At 27.5% G+C, this 21,624-nt stretch overlaps 3 protein-coding genes across 7 annotated transcripts; 1 reads left to right on the top strand and 2 right to left on the bottom strand.

Moving 5' to 3' along the window:
- Nucleotides 1-117: 117 nt before the first annotated feature.
- On the bottom strand, nucleotides 118-1,422 carry LOC129614382 (transcription initiation factor TFIID subunit 11). Its single transcript, XM_055528957.1, has 3 exons — nucleotides 893-1,422; nucleotides 647-831; nucleotides 118-303 (listed from the first exon to the last, which is right to left on the bottom strand). Exons 1-3 carry the CDS (start codon nucleotides 1,240-1,242, stop codon nucleotides 167-169), a joined length of 672 nt encoding a protein of 223 aa, XP_055384932.1. The 5' UTR covers nucleotides 1,243-1,422; the 3' UTR covers nucleotides 118-166.
- A 713-nt stretch (nucleotides 1,423-2,135) lies between these two features.
- Nucleotides 2,136-8,245, top strand: LOC129614267 (protein dispatched). 2 transcript variants are annotated; one of them, XM_055528789.1, is made up of 13 exons: nucleotides 2,136-2,403; nucleotides 2,459-2,680; nucleotides 2,740-3,241; nucleotides 3,311-3,543; nucleotides 3,603-3,785; nucleotides 3,845-3,936; nucleotides 4,090-4,367; nucleotides 4,422-4,686; nucleotides 4,747-4,970; nucleotides 5,026-5,180; nucleotides 5,236-5,492; nucleotides 5,549-6,556; nucleotides 6,635-8,245. In XM_055528789.1, exons 2-13 carry the CDS (start codon nucleotides 2,549-2,551, stop codon nucleotides 6,888-6,890), a joined length of 3,585 nt encoding a protein of 1,194 aa, XP_055384764.1. In that variant the 5' UTR covers nucleotides 2,136-2,403; nucleotides 2,459-2,548; the 3' UTR covers nucleotides 6,891-8,245. The 2 variants fall into 2 exon arrangements, with proteins under 2 accessions (XP_055384764.1, XP_055384765.1); XM_055528790.1 differs by having other exon boundaries at nucleotides 2,136-2,374.
- A 1,684-nt stretch (nucleotides 8,246-9,929) lies between these two features.
- On the bottom strand, nucleotides 9,930-20,912 carry LOC129614244 (gamma-aminobutyric acid type B receptor subunit 2). 4 transcript variants are annotated; one of them, XM_055528732.1, is made up of 16 exons: nucleotides 20,653-20,912; nucleotides 18,465-18,633; nucleotides 18,296-18,399; nucleotides 17,703-18,184; nucleotides 17,455-17,632; nucleotides 17,162-17,380; nucleotides 16,426-16,566; nucleotides 16,209-16,363; nucleotides 15,787-16,150; nucleotides 15,618-15,728; nucleotides 15,266-15,502; nucleotides 14,673-15,006; nucleotides 14,539-14,617; nucleotides 13,956-14,328; nucleotides 13,681-13,888; nucleotides 9,930-11,046 (listed from the first exon to the last, which is right to left on the bottom strand). In XM_055528732.1, the coding sequence occupies exons 2-16, from the start codon at nucleotides 18,598-18,600 to the stop codon at nucleotides 10,439-10,441; spliced, it is 3,729 nt and encodes a 1,242-aa protein (XP_055384707.1). In that variant the 5' UTR covers nucleotides 18,601-18,633; nucleotides 20,653-20,912; the 3' UTR covers nucleotides 9,930-10,438. The 4 variants fall into 4 exon arrangements, with proteins under 4 accessions (XP_055384707.1, XP_055384708.1, XP_055384709.1 ...); XM_055528733.1 differs by having other exon boundaries at nucleotides 14,539-14,614; nucleotides 20,653-20,911; XM_055528734.1 differs by having other exon boundaries at nucleotides 15,278-15,502; nucleotides 20,653-20,910.
- Between the last annotated feature and the right edge of the window lie 712 nt (nucleotides 20,913-21,624).

The following is a 21,624-nucleotide window of genomic DNA, read 5'->3' on the forward strand; positions in this document are numbered from 1 at the left end:
ATGTGTATACTTATTTATAAAATTTATACAATGCGATAAAAAAGATTAATATCCACTTAGGGCAGTAAACTCTAATAATAATAAGTACAAAATCTAAAATACAATTTTTAAATTTTTACAAGTATGTGTTTCTTTTAATAAATTTTTAATTTTTTTAAAATATAAATTAATTTAGTTTGAAAAATTGTTTATTATTTTTGCCAATTGGTACTTGTCCTCTTAACCTAAGTCTTCTAACTGCTTCTCTTAGATGTTTTGGTTGTAGTGCTCCATTATCCCCCATTAATTCCATGACATCCAGAGCTACAAAAATATGTATCTAATATATAGACGATACTACCAGTATATTTATTTTAACATATGTATGTGCATATAATATTTTTAGTTGGATATTTTTGTTTAGCTTATTAAATTTTTAAAAGAAAAATTGAATTTTAATTAACAAATATTGATATTTTCTTTTAAAAATTTATTAAAAAATAATTTTTATAGTTATTTCAAGTTAGTTTTGCCGATTTTTACGCTTATTTGGATAGAAAAATTTATAAGTCTAATTAATAGGCAGGTACATCATGCGTTTTAAGAAAAGTAAAATGATAGGGCACGCGAATGTAAAAGCATTTGTTAAAAAATATAAAAGCATTACCTTCTTCAACTATTTCTCCGGCAAAAACTTTTGCAATGCCTGACATGGCTATAACTACATTCTGTGATACCGAACAACCTGTGATGGTCTGCATTAGTCTTTTTACAGCTGCTTTAGGAAAAGCCGAACGTCTATACATTTCATATCGATCTAATTGTTCTTCAGTAAAATTTGAAACTAATACTCTTAAATCATTTAATAATTAATGAGAAAAGATTAATACATTAATACTGCATATAAACCTACTGCATCTTCTCTCTTTCTTCTTCTTCTAGTTCCTTTTTTGATTTTAATTCCTTTTTTCTTTGCTCTTTTTCTTTGTCACGTTGTAGATTTGCCTCTATATTGTTTAAATTTATATCAATTTTTTCATCCACACTGTCCAAACGTTCTCTTTTCACAATTATATCATGTTCCGAATCAGTACTATGAAGACGTTTTGTAGCTCTGTCTGACTGACGAGATTCTTCAAACAAATCTATTGAATCATCCGGATCCCCATCTTGATCTTGATCTTCATTGGTAGAGTTAGACAAACTTCTATTTATTGAATTTTTACCATTGCTTTCAAAGTCTGTATCCAAAATCCCTTCCATGCTTAATTATATTGCAAAGCAACAGATTAATAGTGAATTATATTTAGAAAAATTGGTATAACGCTATAATTCGTTAAATATTTAAAAAATATTTCCTCCCAGGTTTGGAATTTATAAAACAGCAAAACTCACAAATCTTTAAAAATTTTGTTATGACAATTGTATTTTTCCCATGTATGTTTCAATTTCAATCTAACCGAAATTTTGACATTATTACTTATAGTTTCATTATGAACCAAGTTCACATGTGATACTGGAAAGCATGTTTACCAATATTTTCATTCGAAAACAATATTTATTTCGAGGATTATTTTCTATGACCTTATTTTTTATTAATACAATTATATAGAACATATTTTATTTATTTAATTAAATTTTAAATTTATTATGTTCAATGCCATATTGCAAAATTTTATCAAATTCAATGGAACGCTGCTCCACATAGAACTCTCTATAGAAATACACAGTCGTAAAACTTTAAAAATTTGGAATTTAATTTATAAAATGCCAAATTCTTAAATTAATAAAAGTATGACAGGGCAGAAAGAAATTAGAAGACTTAATATATGAACATATAAAAACATTAATATGCACGAAATTTTTCCCCTGTTAACTAATAATTCGTTACCATATTATGCCCTTTCACGAGAGGAAAATTAAAATATAATTCAGTTAAATTATAAAAAATAATAATTTTCCAGGCTAATTTTTTATTAAAAAATCAAAAATAATTGATTCATTTTACTGTCAAATGTATTATACTAAAATTAATACGACTTGAATATGGTAAATGTCACATAGTTAAATATGTTTGGAAAAATCAGCTGTTGATAAAAAAAACGTTGACAGTTATTGTGTTTTTTGAGTAAATCAACAGGGCCGACGCATCGGCGCTTGCGTATTTCTTTAATATAAATAAAATCAAACTTGTTCACATAATACAGTTGTTGTACTATGAAACGTAATCATTTTATAAAATTAATTTTGCATGCTAAGTTTTATTCTTAAAAAAGTATTGCAATTTCATATCAACCAAATAAACTCTACAAACCATTAAAAAATAAATGTGTGATAAAAGTTGCTTGACTATTTTGGGTTTTTAGTTAATAGTTTCTGATATGCGTTTGATACTGTAAGTAGGAAGTTAAATTTATCACCGAAGTAAGAAAATTTGTAAAACATCTGAAAACATCTTGAAAGTTTGATTTCTTTACAGAAATTCTTTTAGAAATGATACTTTCAGAAAAGTAAAAGAGCATTCTTTTTTACATAAAAATTTACCAAATGTTGCAATTGCAAAATTGTAATGGCCTGGTACTACAAATTTCTGGTCCGGAGGCCATATTTGGTAGTGTTAGCCATAGCAATTTTATCGTTGGCTTGTATAATAGTTTCATTAACAACGAAGGATCTTCCAGATTTTTCCAACCCTACACTTGTAAACAAATAAAAAACAAAAAACATATATTTTTGTGTAATATTTTTATATTTTTGTAGGGTTTTGAAGCCAGAGGGACATCAATTAGTCAAAGACTTACAGCTTGGCATAATTTATTAGAAGAAACAAGAGTAGGTGGAAAGTTAGCTGATGATCCTAGTGATTTAGGAAGAATAAAAATTTTAAATGGAAAAGTCCATAAACTGAGAGAATTTAAAAATAAAGGCGGGAAAAGGAAAAGTAAAAAAGAACGTAAAAAACAGTTAAGAGAAAAAATCAAAAAACTGAATAGGTTTAAAAATGAGTTCAAATACAGCTATGATTCGGGGTTTCAAGAAATTCATTTTAAGGATTATGAAACAATCGATGATAACTTTGATACGAGACTTAAAAATAAAAGCTATGAATTTGGCTATAATAGATCTTCTATAGATGAAGATGAAAAGCAAAATATGGTTCAATCTAAAATTAGTAAATGGAATCTGTTCAAGCATCAGCAACCTCCAGCTTTGTATACAGACATGCCAACTTTGACAGACGGATTCTTTTGTGGTTCACCAAGTAAATATTTTTTATTACTATAATTCATTTTATATTGTACAAAACAAAAACATTTAATATAACTTTCAGCAATAGGCTATGCGCATTTTGTTGTAAAAAGAATCGGGCCTAATTCAACAGACTCCATTTTTGAAATTAATTCTCTCTTGGCAATGTGCCAACTAGAGGAACAAATTCAATCTGTGGAAGGATATGAAGATTTTTGTGAAAAGGATAATTTTTCTGATCAATGTTGTCGTCCTTGGTCTATATCCAATTATGTTGCACTTCTATCAAATAAAAGCTCTTGTTTTGATATCACAGTAAGGAAATGTAAAAATGATATAAAATTAATATTGAAGACAACATTTTTATTTTACAGAATGAAGATGTATTAAATGTTTTAAATTTACTTTCTATATGTTTTGAATATTTCAATAATTTTAAACTTAGCAGTGATTGCAATGAGAACCTTAATTGTCACGTCCCAGTTGACTGTGTAAAATACAACGCAGTGTTTAACATTTTCCATTATCTAACGGACGTTAATTTTATGAAAACCAATGTATCAATTTATATCAATTATTAAAATGGATGAGTATTCAATAACTTTATTTTTTACAGGAATCAAAGGAATTTTTAAAATATGCAATGATTTTTGTACCTGTAGCGCGCAGCACTACAATTTTGTCTCTTTTTCATAAGATAGAGGAAGCGTAAGTTTTTATGGCAATCAATTGTTTACGTTTCTACTTAATTAATCTCAACAAATTTAATTAATCCTTAATAATTTCTCAAAATTTTCCTTCCTTTTCTATAATTCTAATAGAAATGAATGTAATGTGAATTTAAATATATTTGATTTTTAGTGATCTTAAAAATGATTTGACCATGGTGGCTGCAATGGATTTAGGCCTAAAGAATGCTTTGTTTGATGAAATGTTAATAGCTGATGGTTGGCTTGTTGCTCTTGGATTAATTTTTGTAACTATGTGTATGTGGATTTTCACTTCGTCGTTAATAGTTACCATAATGACTCTTATTGCTGTTCTGTTTTCATTGGGGCTAGCTTATTTCATTTACACATTAATATTTGAAATAACATTTTTTCCGTTTATGAACATTTTGGCTGTCATTGTAATTATTGGTATATCTTGTTGAATAAAAAATCGCAAAATATTAATTTTTGAAAATTTGGCAGGTATAGGTGCTGATGATGCTTTTATTTTTGTAAAAATATGGCAAAGCACACTTGCTGAAAAAATTCAAAAAGGAGACTCCGCAACATCACCTGTTGGGGCTTCAACTTCATCCTTTAATGAGCCAGATTATTCAGAAACGTTAAATTTTTTAATGGAGACGACTTTTAGACACGCAGCAATATCAATGTTTGTAACATCTTTAACAACAGCAGGTGCTTTTTACACTTCTGTTGTTAGTTCAATAACTTCTGTAAAATGCTTCGGGTAAAAAAAATAATGGAAGTAAAATATTATTAATTCTAAGTAAAATATTATTAATTTCAGTATTTTTGCCGGCACAGCTATTGTTTCAAATTATTTGTTAATGGTTACTTGGCTACCGGCATCTGTATCTATAATGGAAAGAGTATCCTGTCACTTAGGGAATTTTTTATCGCCTAATATTATTAGTAAATTTCGAAAGTCAATTAAAACATTTGGATCAATTGTGGAAGATTACGTATTAAACGCAGTGCTCAAAATGCCATATCTCTGGATTGTTTTGTTTGGTATAAGTTTAAAGGACTTTTAATAAGTTTTGTTAAATATTAAATACAATTTTAGGGTTTATTGGGGTGTTTAGCTTTGTGATAGTACTTTATTGGCCAAGTTTGCAACTGCCAAATACCGCGGATTTTCAGCTTTTTATTAGTGATCATCCCTTTGAGGCCTATGATGCTCAGTTTAAGGATTTGTTCTGGTTTGAAAAATTAGCTACTGTAATTTAAAGCCAGTTCTTTTCATAATTTGTATTCATCCGTTATTTCATTTTAGGCAATAGATAATCCCAAACTGCCGTTAAGATTTGTTTGGGGCATAAAGCCAGTGGATGACGGTGATTTTTTGAATCCATATTCTCGAGGAGAATTGTATTTTGACAATAATTTTAATGTATCTGATGTTGAATCACAAGTCTGGTTGTTGAATTTTTGTAGAAAACTCAAACAGGAATCTTTTTATGGAATACCTACGTTTGGTGTTCTTCTTCCAAACTGCTTTATAGAAAACTTTATTACTTGGATGGACAGAAAGTAAAAGCTTCGCATTTAAAAAGAGCATTTTTTAAATTAATTTTATTTTTGCTTAGATGTCTAGATCGAATGGATAATGCAGATCGCACGCCGTGCTGCGAAATTTCGAAATTTCCTTTTCGTCCTGATATATTTGAATACTGTTTACCATTAAGCATTTCCTCATTGTATTCAAGCCCAAGGCATATATTTTTACCTGGGGTAGCCGGTCCGAAGTTTTCGCCGTCTACTCATGTTAATCAAAATAAATTAGCAACAAAAGAAGGCAATGTTACAGTTTATAAAAATTATGATTTATATGAAATGAACAACACAAATGTATTTCCACAAGTTAAAGCAGTGGTCATAGAATTTGACAGTAATTTCACATACACTATGTCGTACTCGGAGGTCAAACATTTTTTCGAATTAACTCAGAGTTGGTTTAACAGAGAAATCGTAAATGCGCCTGCTAGTATGCAAGGGGGTTGGTTTATAAGTGAACTGGACTTTTTCGATTTACAAGATACGTTGTCCAAAGGAACAATCTTGTCAATTGCTATTGCAATGTGTGCATCACTTTTGGTACTATTAACTGTTACTTTGAATGTATTAATAAGCATTTATGCAGTTGTAACCGTAACTTTTACAATATTTGTGACTGTAGCGATATTGATATTATTTGGCTGGAGGCTTAATATATTGGAAAGTGTATCCGTCAGTACAGCTATTGGCTTAGCTGTTGATTTTAGTCTTCATTATGGTATACATTACAGACTGTCACCGAATGGCGATAGGCTTTCCTCCACTATATTTTCTTTGTCTCGAATTATTGGCCCTACTTCTATGGCTGCGCTTACAACTGGCATCGCTGGTGCTATAATGCTGGCTTCAAATGTGCTACCTTACATTCAAATCGGAGTATTTTTGGTTGTTGTAATGAGCGTAAGTTGGTTGTACTCTACTTTTTTTCTGATGAGTTTATTAAAATTGTTTGGTCCGCAATACGGATTTATGCAGTTTTCATACCCAAAATGGAAAAATAATTCAAAAACCCATAATACTGTGAAAACTGCTAATGAAAGGTAAGTTTTTCTCAATAAAAATAGTTTAAATTCGTGTTTTATATTATGTATTTGAAAGTAATATTTCTTTAAATACAGGAAAGAAAGTCATGTTAATGTCACAGAGCAATTGCTTACTCCTTCGAGTTCAGCCGTTGGAGAGCTTGTCCAATCCGAGTCACACGAACTGGATTCCTTAACTTCAAACTCTTTAGTTAAAACAATAAGCGATTTGCATAGATCGTCTATAGACTTTGAACATATCTACAATAAGAAATTCAAAGAAATACCTAGTCCATCGACCGGTAGTGCTGTAACAGTTGTTTTATCAGAAGATGCAAATGCTAAGGTTTAATAAAAAACTAGAGTGTGAGAGAGCTGATAATGTAAATATTTCAAAGCATATTTGAATGCTAAATAACATATATTTATATTAAAAATTTTTTATGAAAAAATGCAACTACCAGAAGAATTCTGTGTTGACAAATTTACTGCTGCCATTTTTTAAAGAAAAAGTAGTGTTTCATTTTTTCTCATGAATATATCTGTTATAAAAACGTCTCATTTTAAATTTTATTAAATATTCCTTTACTTAAAACATGACTGATAAATTTAATTCATTTTAAAACTTATTATGTTGCTGGAAATGAATTAACTCAATTATGTAAATTTTAGGAAAGGAGTTCTGATAAGTACAAATAAAAATAAAATTACATCTTTTTATTGATACACTTTTTTTTTTTTGTAAGATATTTTGACGCACACAAAATTTTTTAAAACAAAACTGGAAGAATAATTATTGAAATATATTTAATTTTAAGTTAAAATTTCATTATTCAATTATATTAAATCAGAATACACAAATTGTAGATGTTAGTTTTTATAAATAGCAAGCAGAAATTTTTAATTTTAAAAAATCGATGTATTGTATTTAAATATTAAGTTTATCAGTGTAGTTGAAAATAATGTTCGACAAACATTCATACATTTATTATCTCTATATGAATGTGCAGTTTTGAAAGATGAATAATGATAAATGAAAGAATATATTGATCGTATAACATACAAAAAAAAAATAAAATTTTAGTCGTTACAATATTTGTTTCAAAATATAGACATATTACTGTAGTTAAAACTGAAATCTCATTTTATTTCCTTGGATGTGTTCAGCTCAATAAGGAGTTATTAAATAGGATCTCTTAATAATCTTCTGATCATTAATTATATTAATAACATCACTTCAAAATACTTAAAATCGTTAATTATAACATAAATTAATATACTTTTTCTATTAAAATTTTCTTACAATATAGCATTTCAATTCAATTTTTTGTAAAGTAGTAAAAGTTTTACACGTGATATAAAAAATGTTCAAAAATAATTTAAGTTTTTTGCTAACATTAACAAATTATTTAATTTTTTACACCTTGTTTAATAATGCTAACATAATTATAATGTAATTAATAAAGCGTTATTTAAGCTTAGTGTAGAAATTCATCTGCCTATACTTTTGTAGTTATATAGGTCTTTTGAAACGAAGACGGTTCATTTGTTTCGAAATTTCAATCGAAAACTCATTCTTGATTATAAGAACTGAATTTCTATTTAATTAACTATTTTACTTTTTTAAAATTTAATTTAAGAATATTTTGAATCTAATGAGTATTTAAAAAATATGATAAATGTTTCAAATTATAAAGCATACATAAGAATTATGTAATTTGAATATAAAATTTATATTAGTAGCAAGTTAAGCTGTGATAATGTAATTAAAAAATATTTACGTCTACAATGTATTTTTATGTGTATACATATTATATACATTTACATATACATATATTATAAGATATACAAAAATATTCATGCATAGAATTTTAGAACTTAAGTAAAAACAGTAATATGTAATTAAGTAAATTGATTTATGAATACAATATATATATATATATATGTATATATATATACACATATTATATATATATATATATATGTTTGTAAAAGATTATGTATATTAAAAACAAAGTTTTTACGATTATGCATAAGGAATTTAGTTGTTAAGTTCCAATTAAAAAGTGAATAAACAAAGTAGAGTGTTTACATATTTGAATATTTTAAAATTATATATTTGATTTTTTTATGTTATTTATAGTGGTTTTATAAGATGATATGTATTATTATAGAAAGAAGAAATAATAAAGTTCAAATACCGAAATATGTTCGAACTAAATATATAATACATTGGTTTTACTATTTTATCACGAATGGATTTCCGAACGGGAATTTTAAATTGTCACCGATTGAGCGATTGCAATCAATTTTAAATTAAAAAAAAACCATATTGCAAAAAATGGTGTTTATTATTCATGTGTCCAAGTATAAAACAAAGAAAAGAAATAATATGATTTCATAAAATAATATAAGAAGGTAGTCAACTATAATTTGAGACTCGTATATGTATATCTTAGACTCCGTTTTAACTTTTTTGTGACATTGAATAAAAGTGCAAACTATTAATAAATATTCTTACCTTGTGACTTACCTAATAATACGTATTATTATGAGCTACAGTACAATAAACATCATAATAAAGACTGCATCATAATAGTACAATACGTACGTATTGTACTATTATGATGCAGTCTTTCATCTTTTACCATAAATGGTAACTTATCAACAATTTTGACATGTGTAGCTTTTTGTATAGGTAAGTTCATGAAGTGTGTATCGGGGCTGACAAGGATTTGTACCATTCTTCCTTGGAGACAGTTTTTTATATGTCAAGACTGTCAAGATGTGAAATTACAACCTAAAAAGCTTTTTCACGTATTGCTCGAAGTTATAGCAAAATTAGACGACAACAAGAGACAGGTTAACCCACAAATCATTGAATGTAATTGATGCAAACTCCGCTAACTTCACTGAAATGCCAAAATCTTTTAACAACGCTTGTTATCATCTTTCTCTATCTCTAATCTTTGTAATCGCTTTCGTACATGATGACAAAGCGACTTCAGCGGAAAGGCTCGATTCATTATACTTTTATTTCAAAGAATTCCGCCTAAAAGCCCCTAAGATTTTATAAGACCAGCTGAATAGTTTAAGAAGACGATTTACAATCAATATAAAATAGAAGAAGTCTCTGTTCTTGATGTTAACTGATCATTGAATGTACATGACGAGATTGTCAGTGTAAGTTATCTAAAAATTTTAGTGGTTTGTATTTTGAAAAAAGATTTTTGTTTAATAATAACTATACGAGGCACCACTTGCTTACCAAACACATTTTTCAGGTATTTAAAAACCTCAATAACACTTCTTGCTTATTCCGCTAAATTTCCAATAATGTACATATGTACTCGTATGTACTCGTATGTATAATCAAAATTAATAAAAAGTATTACATAAATTTTGTTATTATTAAACTTTATTTAATAAGTCAACGTAAATTTTACTTATTTATTTTCTTTTTTTCAATTCATTAAAGGAAAAATACATACATTCAAAATAATGAATTGCAAAATATGCTTTATAAATGTTTAAATCATAAGAAGAAACAATAACGTAGCTATGAAAATTATTAGTAAATTTTTTCCAAATAATAAAAACTAAATTCTCTTACCGTGCTTTGTAATCAGAACATCAAAATATTCCTTTTAACTGTTAGCTTGTAATAGATATTATAAGCATAGTTACAATATTATGTACATACATAATTTACTTATAACAATAAAATTAGCATTGCTTATTTTTTTTTAATTTCGTTTCCATATTTTTAATTGACAAAGCAAACTACTTATTTAACATTTTAATCTTTTTGAAATTTATATACTATGCATGTAATTTATTTAAAATTAAAAGTTTTGCCTCTGTATAGAATCCGTTTTTTTGGCAATTTACTAAAACCTCTTATAAATATTCAACTATGTCACATTTAATTGATATATTAGGACAACTTTGTCCAACTATGCTGCGTCCTTTTTGTCTTGGTTGTTGTTTTTCGGTTAAAAGTTTACGGAAAATTGGTAAAATTGCAGTATCACCATCCAATAATTCTGATTCAGAACTGGCTGCGTATATTGTAGAATCATTTTTATTTCTATGTTTTCGTTTATCTGGAGCAACATTTGGTGATGAATGATGGTGGGCGTGTTGTTGAATATTCGTTTTGTTTAATTTTCTTGTATTTGAACATGGTGAAGGGGTTGGTGGTTCACGTTCGCGCTCACTATCTGTTTCACTTTGACATACTGTACCTTTCTGTGGTTTATGTCGATGTTTTTGACGATTTTTCTCGGATACAGATCGTTGTATAGGTGATGTTGCATTCGGTTCATACTGTATAATGTGACTATGTTCGGAACAACGTTGTTGATTTGGATAATTTCTTGGTGAATGTCTTGAATGTTGTTTAGCATGTGATAAGGTTTGAGTATCCCATAAATCACTTTGAGAAACCACAAAACTACTTTTACATTGATTGGGATTTATTTGAGTTGTAACTTTCCTGGTTTCTACTGTAAGTTGTTAAAACAAAATTTTAAAATACAGTTTATATCTGATTGTAACAAAACAAAATGAATGAGAACAATATTAATATGTAAGTATGTATATTTCAAAAGTTAATGTCTGAGGATAAAACTTGTATTAAATTTAAATAAACTAACCAATATAGCCGTGTAATTTAAGTTTAACCAACATAACTTTTTACCATTATAAATAATCAATAATTAAATTTATAACATACCAATTATTCCAGATCTATCATGAATTATTAGAATTGTCGGGTATCCTTTAATTTTCTTACGAAAAAGTAACTCATTTTCTGTAACTAACAGGATCAATAATTTTAGAAAGTATCGTTGTAATTGTGTATTTTTTTTTGGGCAAGTGAGTTTGTAAACTACTTGAATAAAAATTTTTATAGTATGGTGTTATTTACAATTTGATATAAAACTTTGTTTGGCGATAATAATTACACTGCTTTTATTACTTTCTCGATCAGTTTTTTTTTCACAATTACAAAGTGCAAAAAAATTTAGATATTTTAACAAAAGTATAAAATTTTAATGACTATACAATAGTTTGCTCTTTTGTTTATTTTTTGCAAATTCTTTATATAAAAAAACGGAACGTCACAAGCTGTGTAAAGGATAGTGAGGATCATAAAAAATAAAATTTTGTACCACTGATCTCTCAAATATTGAGGTTTACACGTCATTGTTTTCTGTTCCATGATTTTTAAATTATATTAAAGCTTTTTCTTAATTTGTATACGTTGTTATATTATTGAGTCAAATATATGAGATAAATAATTGGTACATATGTATGTACGTGATATAACAGAGTACATCGATAATAGTACATGTGCATATACATAAGACCGTTTATTTACGCGTCCAAGAGCAATGCTTATTTTGCAAGCAACAAGGGCACCAAATAATTTTTCTAAAATAAAATATTTATCAATTTTCTTCCCCTCTGAGCTTAAGTTTGTGGATTTGGGAAAAACAAAAGGAAGACTACGTGCATATTTATTCATTCTTGCAAAATCAATATATTGAATTAATGTTTAAAATCAAATAAGCTGTTATTGTAGGCTGATTTTCCTTAAATTTTTGGAATAATTTTTTTTGCACAAGGGGTTCCAAATTTCACATTTTGCACATATCTTTTCACTTCCCCGTTCTATAAATTTCGCAAAATGTGTGTTTTTGGTCTCCTGTTTTCCGACACTATATAACAATAATCGTGTAGTTAATCAGAAATATAATAATAATTGGTAACCTTAAATAAAATACATAATACTGGCAACCTGTTTCAATCGTTGAATTTAAATTGAAGTTTAGATGGTATTTCTATTTAAAATTTTAATTTTAAATAGAAATTCCTTCTAAACATATGCAATATTATATTAAAAACGAGAAAAAAAATATGTGCGAATAACTAATGTGCCATAACTAACTATGGGGCAGACTATGACTTTAAGTTGCCGTATTACCATATTAATTTATGCAAAATTTCAGTACTATGTGTTATTCAAAATACTGGTTGTGCCAAACTACTATTGATGTTGTATGGCAGCTACCAGAAAGAGCCAAGAAATTTTAGCGAATTTTATGAAGCACATCGGCCCTACTAATATACTCACTTGTGTGAAATCTCAATATCACAGCTTTTATAGTTTCTGAGATATAGTCAAATAACTTTTGAAGTTGTATGGCAGGTACCAGAAGGAGCCAAGTAATTTCAACGACTTTTATGAGACACATTGGCCCTACTAATATATTCGTTTGTGTGAAATTTCAATACCATAGCTTTAATAGTTTCTGAAATATAGTCAAATAACTTTTGAAGTTGTATGGCAGGTACCAGAAGGAGCCAAGTAATTTCAACGACTTTTATGTGGCATATTGGCCCTATTAATATATTCATTTGTGTGAAATTTCAGTACCATAACTTTTATAGTTTCTGAGATATAGCCAAATAAATTTTGAAGTTGTATGGCAGCTACCCGAACCGGTAACCCGATCATGTCCAATTTAAATAGGGTTCTGGCACTTACTACAATAAATCATTTGTGAAAATTTGGTGAACTTAGCTCAATTAGTTTTTGAGTTATCGTTCGGACGGACGGACGGACTGACGGACGGACGGACGGACGGACGGACGGACGGACGGACAGACAAAGCTAAATCAACTCAGAATTTGACGCTGATCAAAAACATACACTTGAGTCCATATCTAACACCGTTATTTCTTAGCGTTACAAACGGTAAGGCAAATTTAGTATACCCTTCGAACATACGTTCGTACGGGTATAATAAAAGCCAAAAGCTTAAGTTCTGATTTAAAATTATAGGAAACGTTGATATAAAATTTAACGCGAATTTCGGTATGAAAGTATTAGAATTGTTTAAATTTCTAGTGCATTAAGGAATTTTTTAATTGCAGGAATATTTTAATTGAGACCGTTCACACATTCAGTTTTTATTCTTACTGCAAGTAATGCGATTGTATTGAAATTTAATATGAAAATTGGTATCATATTTTTTCAAAATAAAATATGTGAGTAGTCTCTTCAAATAAATAATTAATTCTAGTGAATAATTAAATTTTATGTAACTGTTAGTTAAGTATATTATATCTACCTTTTGTGTTGTTATTTATGTTGTTATTGTTGTTATTATTATTGTTATTGTTGTTATTATTATTAATGTTGCTATTGTTATTTTTTATATGAGGACAGCTTAGCTCAGAATTTGATCCATTATGCATTGATGCATTTGAATTTCTATGTGATGTATTATGCTTTGATTTTGGTGTTGAAGATTGACTTGATATTTCTGAAGATTTCTTCTACAATTAAATAACCGTACTTTATATAAATATATATATATAATGAATTATATCTTTTTGGTTATACCTTTTCACGATAATCCATTGATTGTTTCCTTTCCCTTTGTATTAATTCTTCATGTTTAATATTATTACATTCATGTTTTTTCATTTGTTGCTGGCTAATTATGTTTGGAGGATCTGTTTGAGCTGAGACAGAGCTCCGCTTTTCTATAATTCGATGATGAAGAACATGATCTTCGGATTTCGGAATGTGTTGTGAACTTGGTGGTGGTATACTCATAGAAATCGTTTCAGATGGCAATTGGTGCATTTGTTGATGTAGTACTTCTTGCGATTTTGGTGGTAATGGTGGTTGCTGCTGATTTTGTGGCGGTTGGGGAGCTATTACTGTTGGTGCTTTATCATGTGTAGGAGTAACAGTTTGAACCCGTTTTTTTCTACAAATTCAAAATATGATGTTCATAATTTAAAATTATAAAAACATTTTAAAATTTAAAGCTTTTTTTTTTAAATTAATTGAATTGGGGTATTTCATAGGCACACGATCACAAGTATTGTTACAAATTTTCTAAAAATATTTGTATAAAACTTATAAATGAATTATAAGCTTAAAAAATTATGTCACAATGAAAAACGATTGAACTTACTGTGATGACGTTGTTGTTGTTGTATCCATTTCAGCATGAGTTGACATTACACTATCGACGGATGTCAATTCGGTAACTTCTGAGCAAAATCCAAATTGTAATTTCTTAATTATAATTTTAAATTAAAATTTCACCTGTGGCACTTGGCATATCTCTTTTAATAACTGGTGCCGACAAACGATTTGTGTCATTTAAAATAGGTTCTGTGTCATAACTATTACCGTTACCAGCGCAATTTCCATCTAACCATTTTCTAGCTTCCGGTCCTAATTTTCTTATTAAAGCTTGCAATTCCGCCTCCTTTTCCATTAAAGCTTTTCTAAAACGGCAATTGGTCGATTTAACATCTCTTAAACGTTGTTCTAATTCACAGACAGAAGAGTCACGACGATTTTTAGACATTGGTCTTAAAGTTGCTCTTATCCGCTTATCAACAGCTCCTTGTGGATTCCTCTTTAACTCAACAAGCTAAATAGAAAAAAAATTTAACGACAAAATATGTTCATACTTAAGTTAGTGTAAACAATTTTTAAACTTATTTCAACACCACTTAAGAAAAATAAATAAGTACATACATATTAAAAAAGATTAATTACGTAAAGAAGTTATTGATAAAGTAATACTACAAATCATAAAAAAACGACTAATATTGAAGTGAACTCTTGAAGATCTGATAGAAGTTCATATTCACGACACAAACAATAAAACTACTAAAATTCTTCCTTACTACTAGTCTTACTTTCGGTACGAACACCAAACATAATGTTGCCGTTGTACAAAATATAATGAAAAAAGATAATAAAACAAAAACCAGATCCTTTCTATCAGCTAAAACTAACGATATAGCAGCTCCAGCCAAACAGGTTATGAACACATTATACACTGAAAATCCAATATGTTTAGAGTCATTAAGAGCAGGAATTGAAACATGTCGGGTTTCCCAAGCTAAAAAGGCTCCAAAAATCTATAAAAGAGTTTTAATTAAAATTGCAGTAATTACATTAAAAAGTTTCGCAAAAAATTATTTTTGAAAAAAATCAAATTCCGTCTAATTGTCACCAATTGAGAATAAAATTTACCAATAAAATTCCCTTGTATGCATAAATAATTCCAACAAAGATTGTTATATGATTTGATTGACAATATTCATTTTCTGGAATAATTAGAACGTCCTCAAGATTTTCGTGGACCTACAAAAATAATTTATATTTAATGTGGAGAAATTATGGAAAATTGAAAATTCATTACTTTAGCTTCCATTCTTTTTGTATCTCTATAAAATGGATCTGCGATTTGCCATGTCGTTATAATAATTATGTCAATTGCCAATAATATACCCACAACCATAAATAACTGATAGTCTTTAATAACTTTTTTATTTAATTTTAGATCTGTGAAAATTGAATGTACTCTCCACGTTTTAGAGAACATCGCACCAAAAGCTAAACTGAAGCCAGCCATCAATAACCATACACGAGTTGTACAAATATATGGAAATGCAGCGACGCTACTTAATGTGGTATCTAAACCCAAAAATATTATGCTAAGGTAAGTTAGCATACATCCAACAATTATTAAATTGTTAAGATGTGGACTGGACATCTTTATATATCTGAAAAAAATTAATAGTAATAATAAAAATAATAAAGGATAATTATTATAATTTTTACCTTTGATTTCGATATTTGATATTAAAAGCTAAAAATATTAATGCTATTATTATACCAACAACCGAACAACTTGCAGATACCACATAAATTGTAATATTAATTTGTCCATGTTCAATATAAATCAGTTGACGATCTTTTGGGGGTTTAGTTCCAACCTAAATTTTTTATTTAATATTAATTTATAATTTTATTACAATAAAATTATGGACATATTTACCCATTTGATAGGTTTTCCCAAAGATAGGTCTAATCTTTCTGTCAAAGAATTATATTCACCAATTTTCTCCTCTTGGACAAATTGAAATTGTTTTATTAGAATATTTGCTTTACGTTCGTTATTGTAAAATCTTACTGGCCCCTTTAAATTGAATATTATAACGTTAGAGTAAATGAATAGGCTATATATAAAACATAAAATACACCTAAAACTCATTTTTACATTTCTGGAAAGAATCTAGAGCGAAAATTTATTTTGTTATAATAAAATATGTGTTTATAATTTGCCAAAATTTGAAATGAATCTAAATTGTCGTGTAGGTGAGAAATTGACTCAAAATAAAAAAAAAATTTTAATAGAAAAAGGTTAATTTACAAGTTCAATTCAACCTCTTTGCATTTGACTATGATTTTTTACGGTACATTTATCCCATTTTTCGGCGTTTGTTGAATTTAAACAATGACTCGCGGTTTGGCACATTGAGTAAGGTGCCAAAATATTTGCTGTTTTGAAGAGCTACATAAATATAATTTGAGAGAGAAGTGGAACTTATAGAAATTTTAATTTAAAAAAATCAATTCGTCTACAAACTATCCGGTTCAGTCCAAATTTTCTCTCTATGTAAATACGTTTATACACAAACTTATGCATCTTTAGTATACATTTCCCTAATTTCATATATATTTTTGATCCCTATGAGTTTTAGATGTTCTAAATATTTTAATAAGATTTATACCGTTACGCCTTCAAAACTGGTATTTCTTAATGCTTCTAAGAATATATTTTCCCAATCTTTAACTCGATATTCAAATTGTGTTAGAAATTGCTCTCTTCTTCGTGATACATATTCGATTGCTAAAGCTGCCGCCCAAATTCCATCATATGTATAACCATGAAATCTTGAATATTCAATTCCGCGGCGACTATCATATTCTGTTAAATACTCATCAGCCGTCTAAATTAAAAAATAACAGTTTTTTAATGTATACGTATAGTTGATTACATGAATTATTTATAATTTAATATTACAATTCCTGCAATAGTTATTTCACCACCAGTTGAAAGTGGCAATAGATCAGTCATTATTGTTGCTTCTAATGCAGTTGTAATTTGTTCTACTTTGCAATTTGTATCGGTATAATTCCACCATTCAACAGAATAAGTTCCCATTATTATCCATTGATAAGATCTTCCATATATATCCAATCTGTATGTATTTAACGAAATATAAATTATAATAAAATTAAAATATACAATAATATAAAATTTCTTCAAACCTGTAAGCTTCACAAAAAATTTTCCTCGCCCAATATTCATTGAAATTACCCAAAATTATTCGAACATCTTTTTCTCGTAATTTTTTTAATGGTTCATTAACATCATTCACGAAACTTTGTGTTTCCAATACTTCTAAGCCCATAGCATCTAAGTCTGCTACCATGTGATTATGTGGTAATGAATATCTTGGTTCATTCTGATATATAGTTCCAACTCGGGTCCAATTAAATTCTCTCAAGAGAGCTAATCTTGGTGCGTTAAAAGCATTTTCGGATGGTACAACTCGAAAAAAATTTGGAAAGGCATCTTTTGTAAACATTGGATGCGTGTCGGCATATGATAATTGTGTTAAATGCCAATGTTTACTTGCTTTTGCTATTGGATCGGTTACATGAGTGCATGCTGCACCAAATAACATTAATTTATGTGGACCAGAGTGCATCATATCAAAAAATGATTTAACACCAACCGCTGCATTACACTAAAAAAAAAATATTGATAAATTTTGGTTCATAATTTTAGATTTTGGTAGAAAATTAAATTTCTGAAATTTCTTGTTTCACTTTAGTTTGTATAAAATATTTTCACTTACTTCAGTATCATTCCACCACATATGAAGACGATAATTTCTCAAAATTTCTTCATGTTCATTTACGTGATCCAAAGCCAGTTTAACACTTGGCATAACGCCACGTCCTAAATTTATTTAATATAATTTGTGAAAGTTAATTTTCAAAGCAAAAATAACACAAACAATATACCTGTAGCTGAATTTTCAATTCCTTCTCCATAAGGAAAAAATCCGGCTATATATACATCGGATCGCTTAAAACTCGAAGATAAAGTAAATAGACTGATTACGATAATAATTTTTATTGCATTTTTTATTCCACTCATATTGCGATAAACAAAGTTGATTGTTCACAAAAACTATATTATAAAATCAAAAAATTCTAGGATCAGATGCAAGTTTCAAAAAATTTGTAACAGAAAATATATCACTGTTCATTAAAGCAAATTCACAAAAATTCACAAAGAAAATTTAATATGATAATTTTGTGATGAGGAACGAATCAAAATCAAATTTAAGTAATCGATTGTAGCGCGAAACGTTCTAGCAAATATACTATAGTCAGAACCTTTTACAATTAGATAGGTCTATTTACTTAGACTTAGAGTTTAAGAATATGATTTAGACTTGACGTTTTTTTAAAAATCTTGTAAAAAGGATTAACAGTTACAGCGAATTCTATAAATCTAGTAAAGTTCCAAGCCAATTTATTGCTTTTATGCTAATTACTAAATAGCAAAACTATGATAATTTTTTGATTTATTATTTTCTCTATAAAGTCTGCTATTTGCTGTAAGGGCATTTGAAATAAAAAATTTCATTCATTGCATTACATTAGATCCTAAGAGATGTACAAAATTATTTACTCCTTTTTTCAATTGTAATGGCAAATAGGTTGGTTCTAACCGCAATGCAACGTTTTAACGATGTTGAAACAATGCTAAAATTCATTTCCGTCGAAGAGTTGATAATTTAATCGAAGTTAATTTTCGACATCTCAATTTGTGCATTAATACTAAGCAATACTACATTAATAGTATTTAATTTAACATAATTCTCCATATAAAGTTAACTAATAACTACAATGTAACCTACTGATCCGAAATGCATTATGACAAGATACTACAATGCAGCCTGTTCCATAATGCATTATTTGAATAGTTATTGTGCAGAAAGAAGGAAAAATACAGCAGCCGAAAAAAGTTAGTTTGTTATTGTATTCATTTCAAAAAAATTTTATCGAATCCTTCTTAGACCTATGAGATCTAGTATCAATCTAGTTCGCATATATGATTTTATAATTCTAAAACTTTTTATTTTATACATACTTCAAATATGACATTTGTAAGAGATATTTTTAATATGCGTAAAGTAATTTTATTGTTTTAAAGTCTACTATATATTGTGGTTGTGTAATGGTGAAGTTTGTTTACTGCATTTTAGAAGTCACGGTATATGCATATTTAATTTTCTTTGTAAATTTGCCCATGGTTTTATTTCTAATGATCTATGCAGTGCCTAACAAGTGTTTTGTTTTTTTTTTCAATGCAAAAAAAAAATTGTCATTATAAAAATAATAATTATAGCTCAAAGTAATGTAATTTAAAAAAAAAAATTATTATCAATTATTTATTAACTTAAATTTTTTTTTTCTAGGTCAAAAGTATATAGCAATTAAACTAAAATGAAGCAAAAGAGACATACACCGTTTTGTATCGACTATGTATTTAATATATAATTATAAAATGGTGTATATATATGTAAGTATTCTAATTCAATACTTTTGAATAAATATATGTATAGCCATGTAGAAACACACATCTAGATATATTTTGCCTTTGAATATCAGGGTACACAAAATAAAAATTACAAAGAAGCTCATAATAAATGTTTATCGAAAAAATAATGTGGAAAAATTCTTTTACAATAACTTCAAAATCACTTTATCAAAAGCAATAATATAAAACTAACTATATTATATATTGGTATATATACGTATAGATGTGCGCTTCTAAAAACAATGTGTACACACTAATTTTCTACATAAATTACTTTACAACTTAAGTAAAAATTAATTTTTACTAAAATTTGTTAAAGTTCGTAAAATTTGGAAGAGAATTGATCAGCTCGAATTTCCATTTACGAAAAATGTATGTATGTATGTATGTATGTTACTAGCGGGAACGATAGTTTAATTTGGCAATTAAAATTGTCTAAATTATAGCAAAATAACCTATATAATATATACATATGTACATATATTCTAATTATTACGAATTTTAAAGTAAATTTATGATTTTTAATAAATTGCTTTTATTTAAATAATATTTTTTATTAGATATTTTTAACAAAATTATTTTAATTTTACAATTTCATACTTTAATTCCCTTAATGTAATTTACTTGGATGAAAATTAATTATGAGAAAATTTTCACAGGATACATAATTTTTTCGCGTCCATATTGAATTTTCAATCTTCTTTATTAGAAAATTTTCAAATGAAAAATAAAATCATCTTAAGATATTTTCTTTATCTCTTTTAATATTATAAACTTATAAATTAAATTAAATTTTTAAATTTCGAAAATAAAATAATTTTTTTCTATTAGAGATTTTTAAATTAGTAAGCTTTTAATTTCTTTTTTTTTAAATATTTCTTCTGTTCACATTTAAAACAATGCAACAATGAACTCTTTAATTTTTAACTTAAGGTATTGACGTCCTACTAGAAACTGAAAAGAAATAAAATTATTAATGAATTAGAACCCAAAATTACTTAAAAACAATATATGTGTACATAAATAGGATATTTTGAAAACCTGCGTCGAAAGGAAAATATTTTTTACTCAAAAATTTTCTTCTCTATACAGAAATTCCCAATAAGGACATTTTCATTTAAAAAATGTAAATAAAACAATACTCAACAGGTTAATGTTTCACATGTTAAAATTTTGTATCAATTTTATTTGAAACAGCTGTTTAAAAAACCGGTTGTAAGTTACAAATTTTCAAAAAATTTTAATACATTATTTGAGAGAAAATAAATATTAAAAATATGATTTTGCGCAAGTTGTGTGCCAATGTATGTAATTTGATATTTAATCAACAAGTCAATCTACTATCAACTAAATAAAGTTTCTGCAACGTGTATTATAAATCGACTATCAATGAAACTGCAAATTATATATACATACATATGAATGCAATTTTTTGTGTATATACATATATATAGTATAATGCAGAGGTTGGAAACCTGCGGCTTCCGCGGATTTTTTGTGCAGCGTTGGCGGCGGCCTTTTGCATTTGTATGCCTTTTAAATATTTCAATTTCTTTCTAAAGTAAAAAATAA

Source organism: Condylostylus longicornis, unplaced genomic scaffold, assembly GCF_029603195.1.
Source record: "Condylostylus longicornis isolate FDR11 unplaced genomic scaffold, ASM2960319v2 ptg000107l, whole genome shotgun sequence".
Classification (NCBI taxonomy): Eukaryota; Metazoa; Arthropoda; class Insecta; order Diptera; family Dolichopodidae; genus Condylostylus; species Condylostylus longicornis.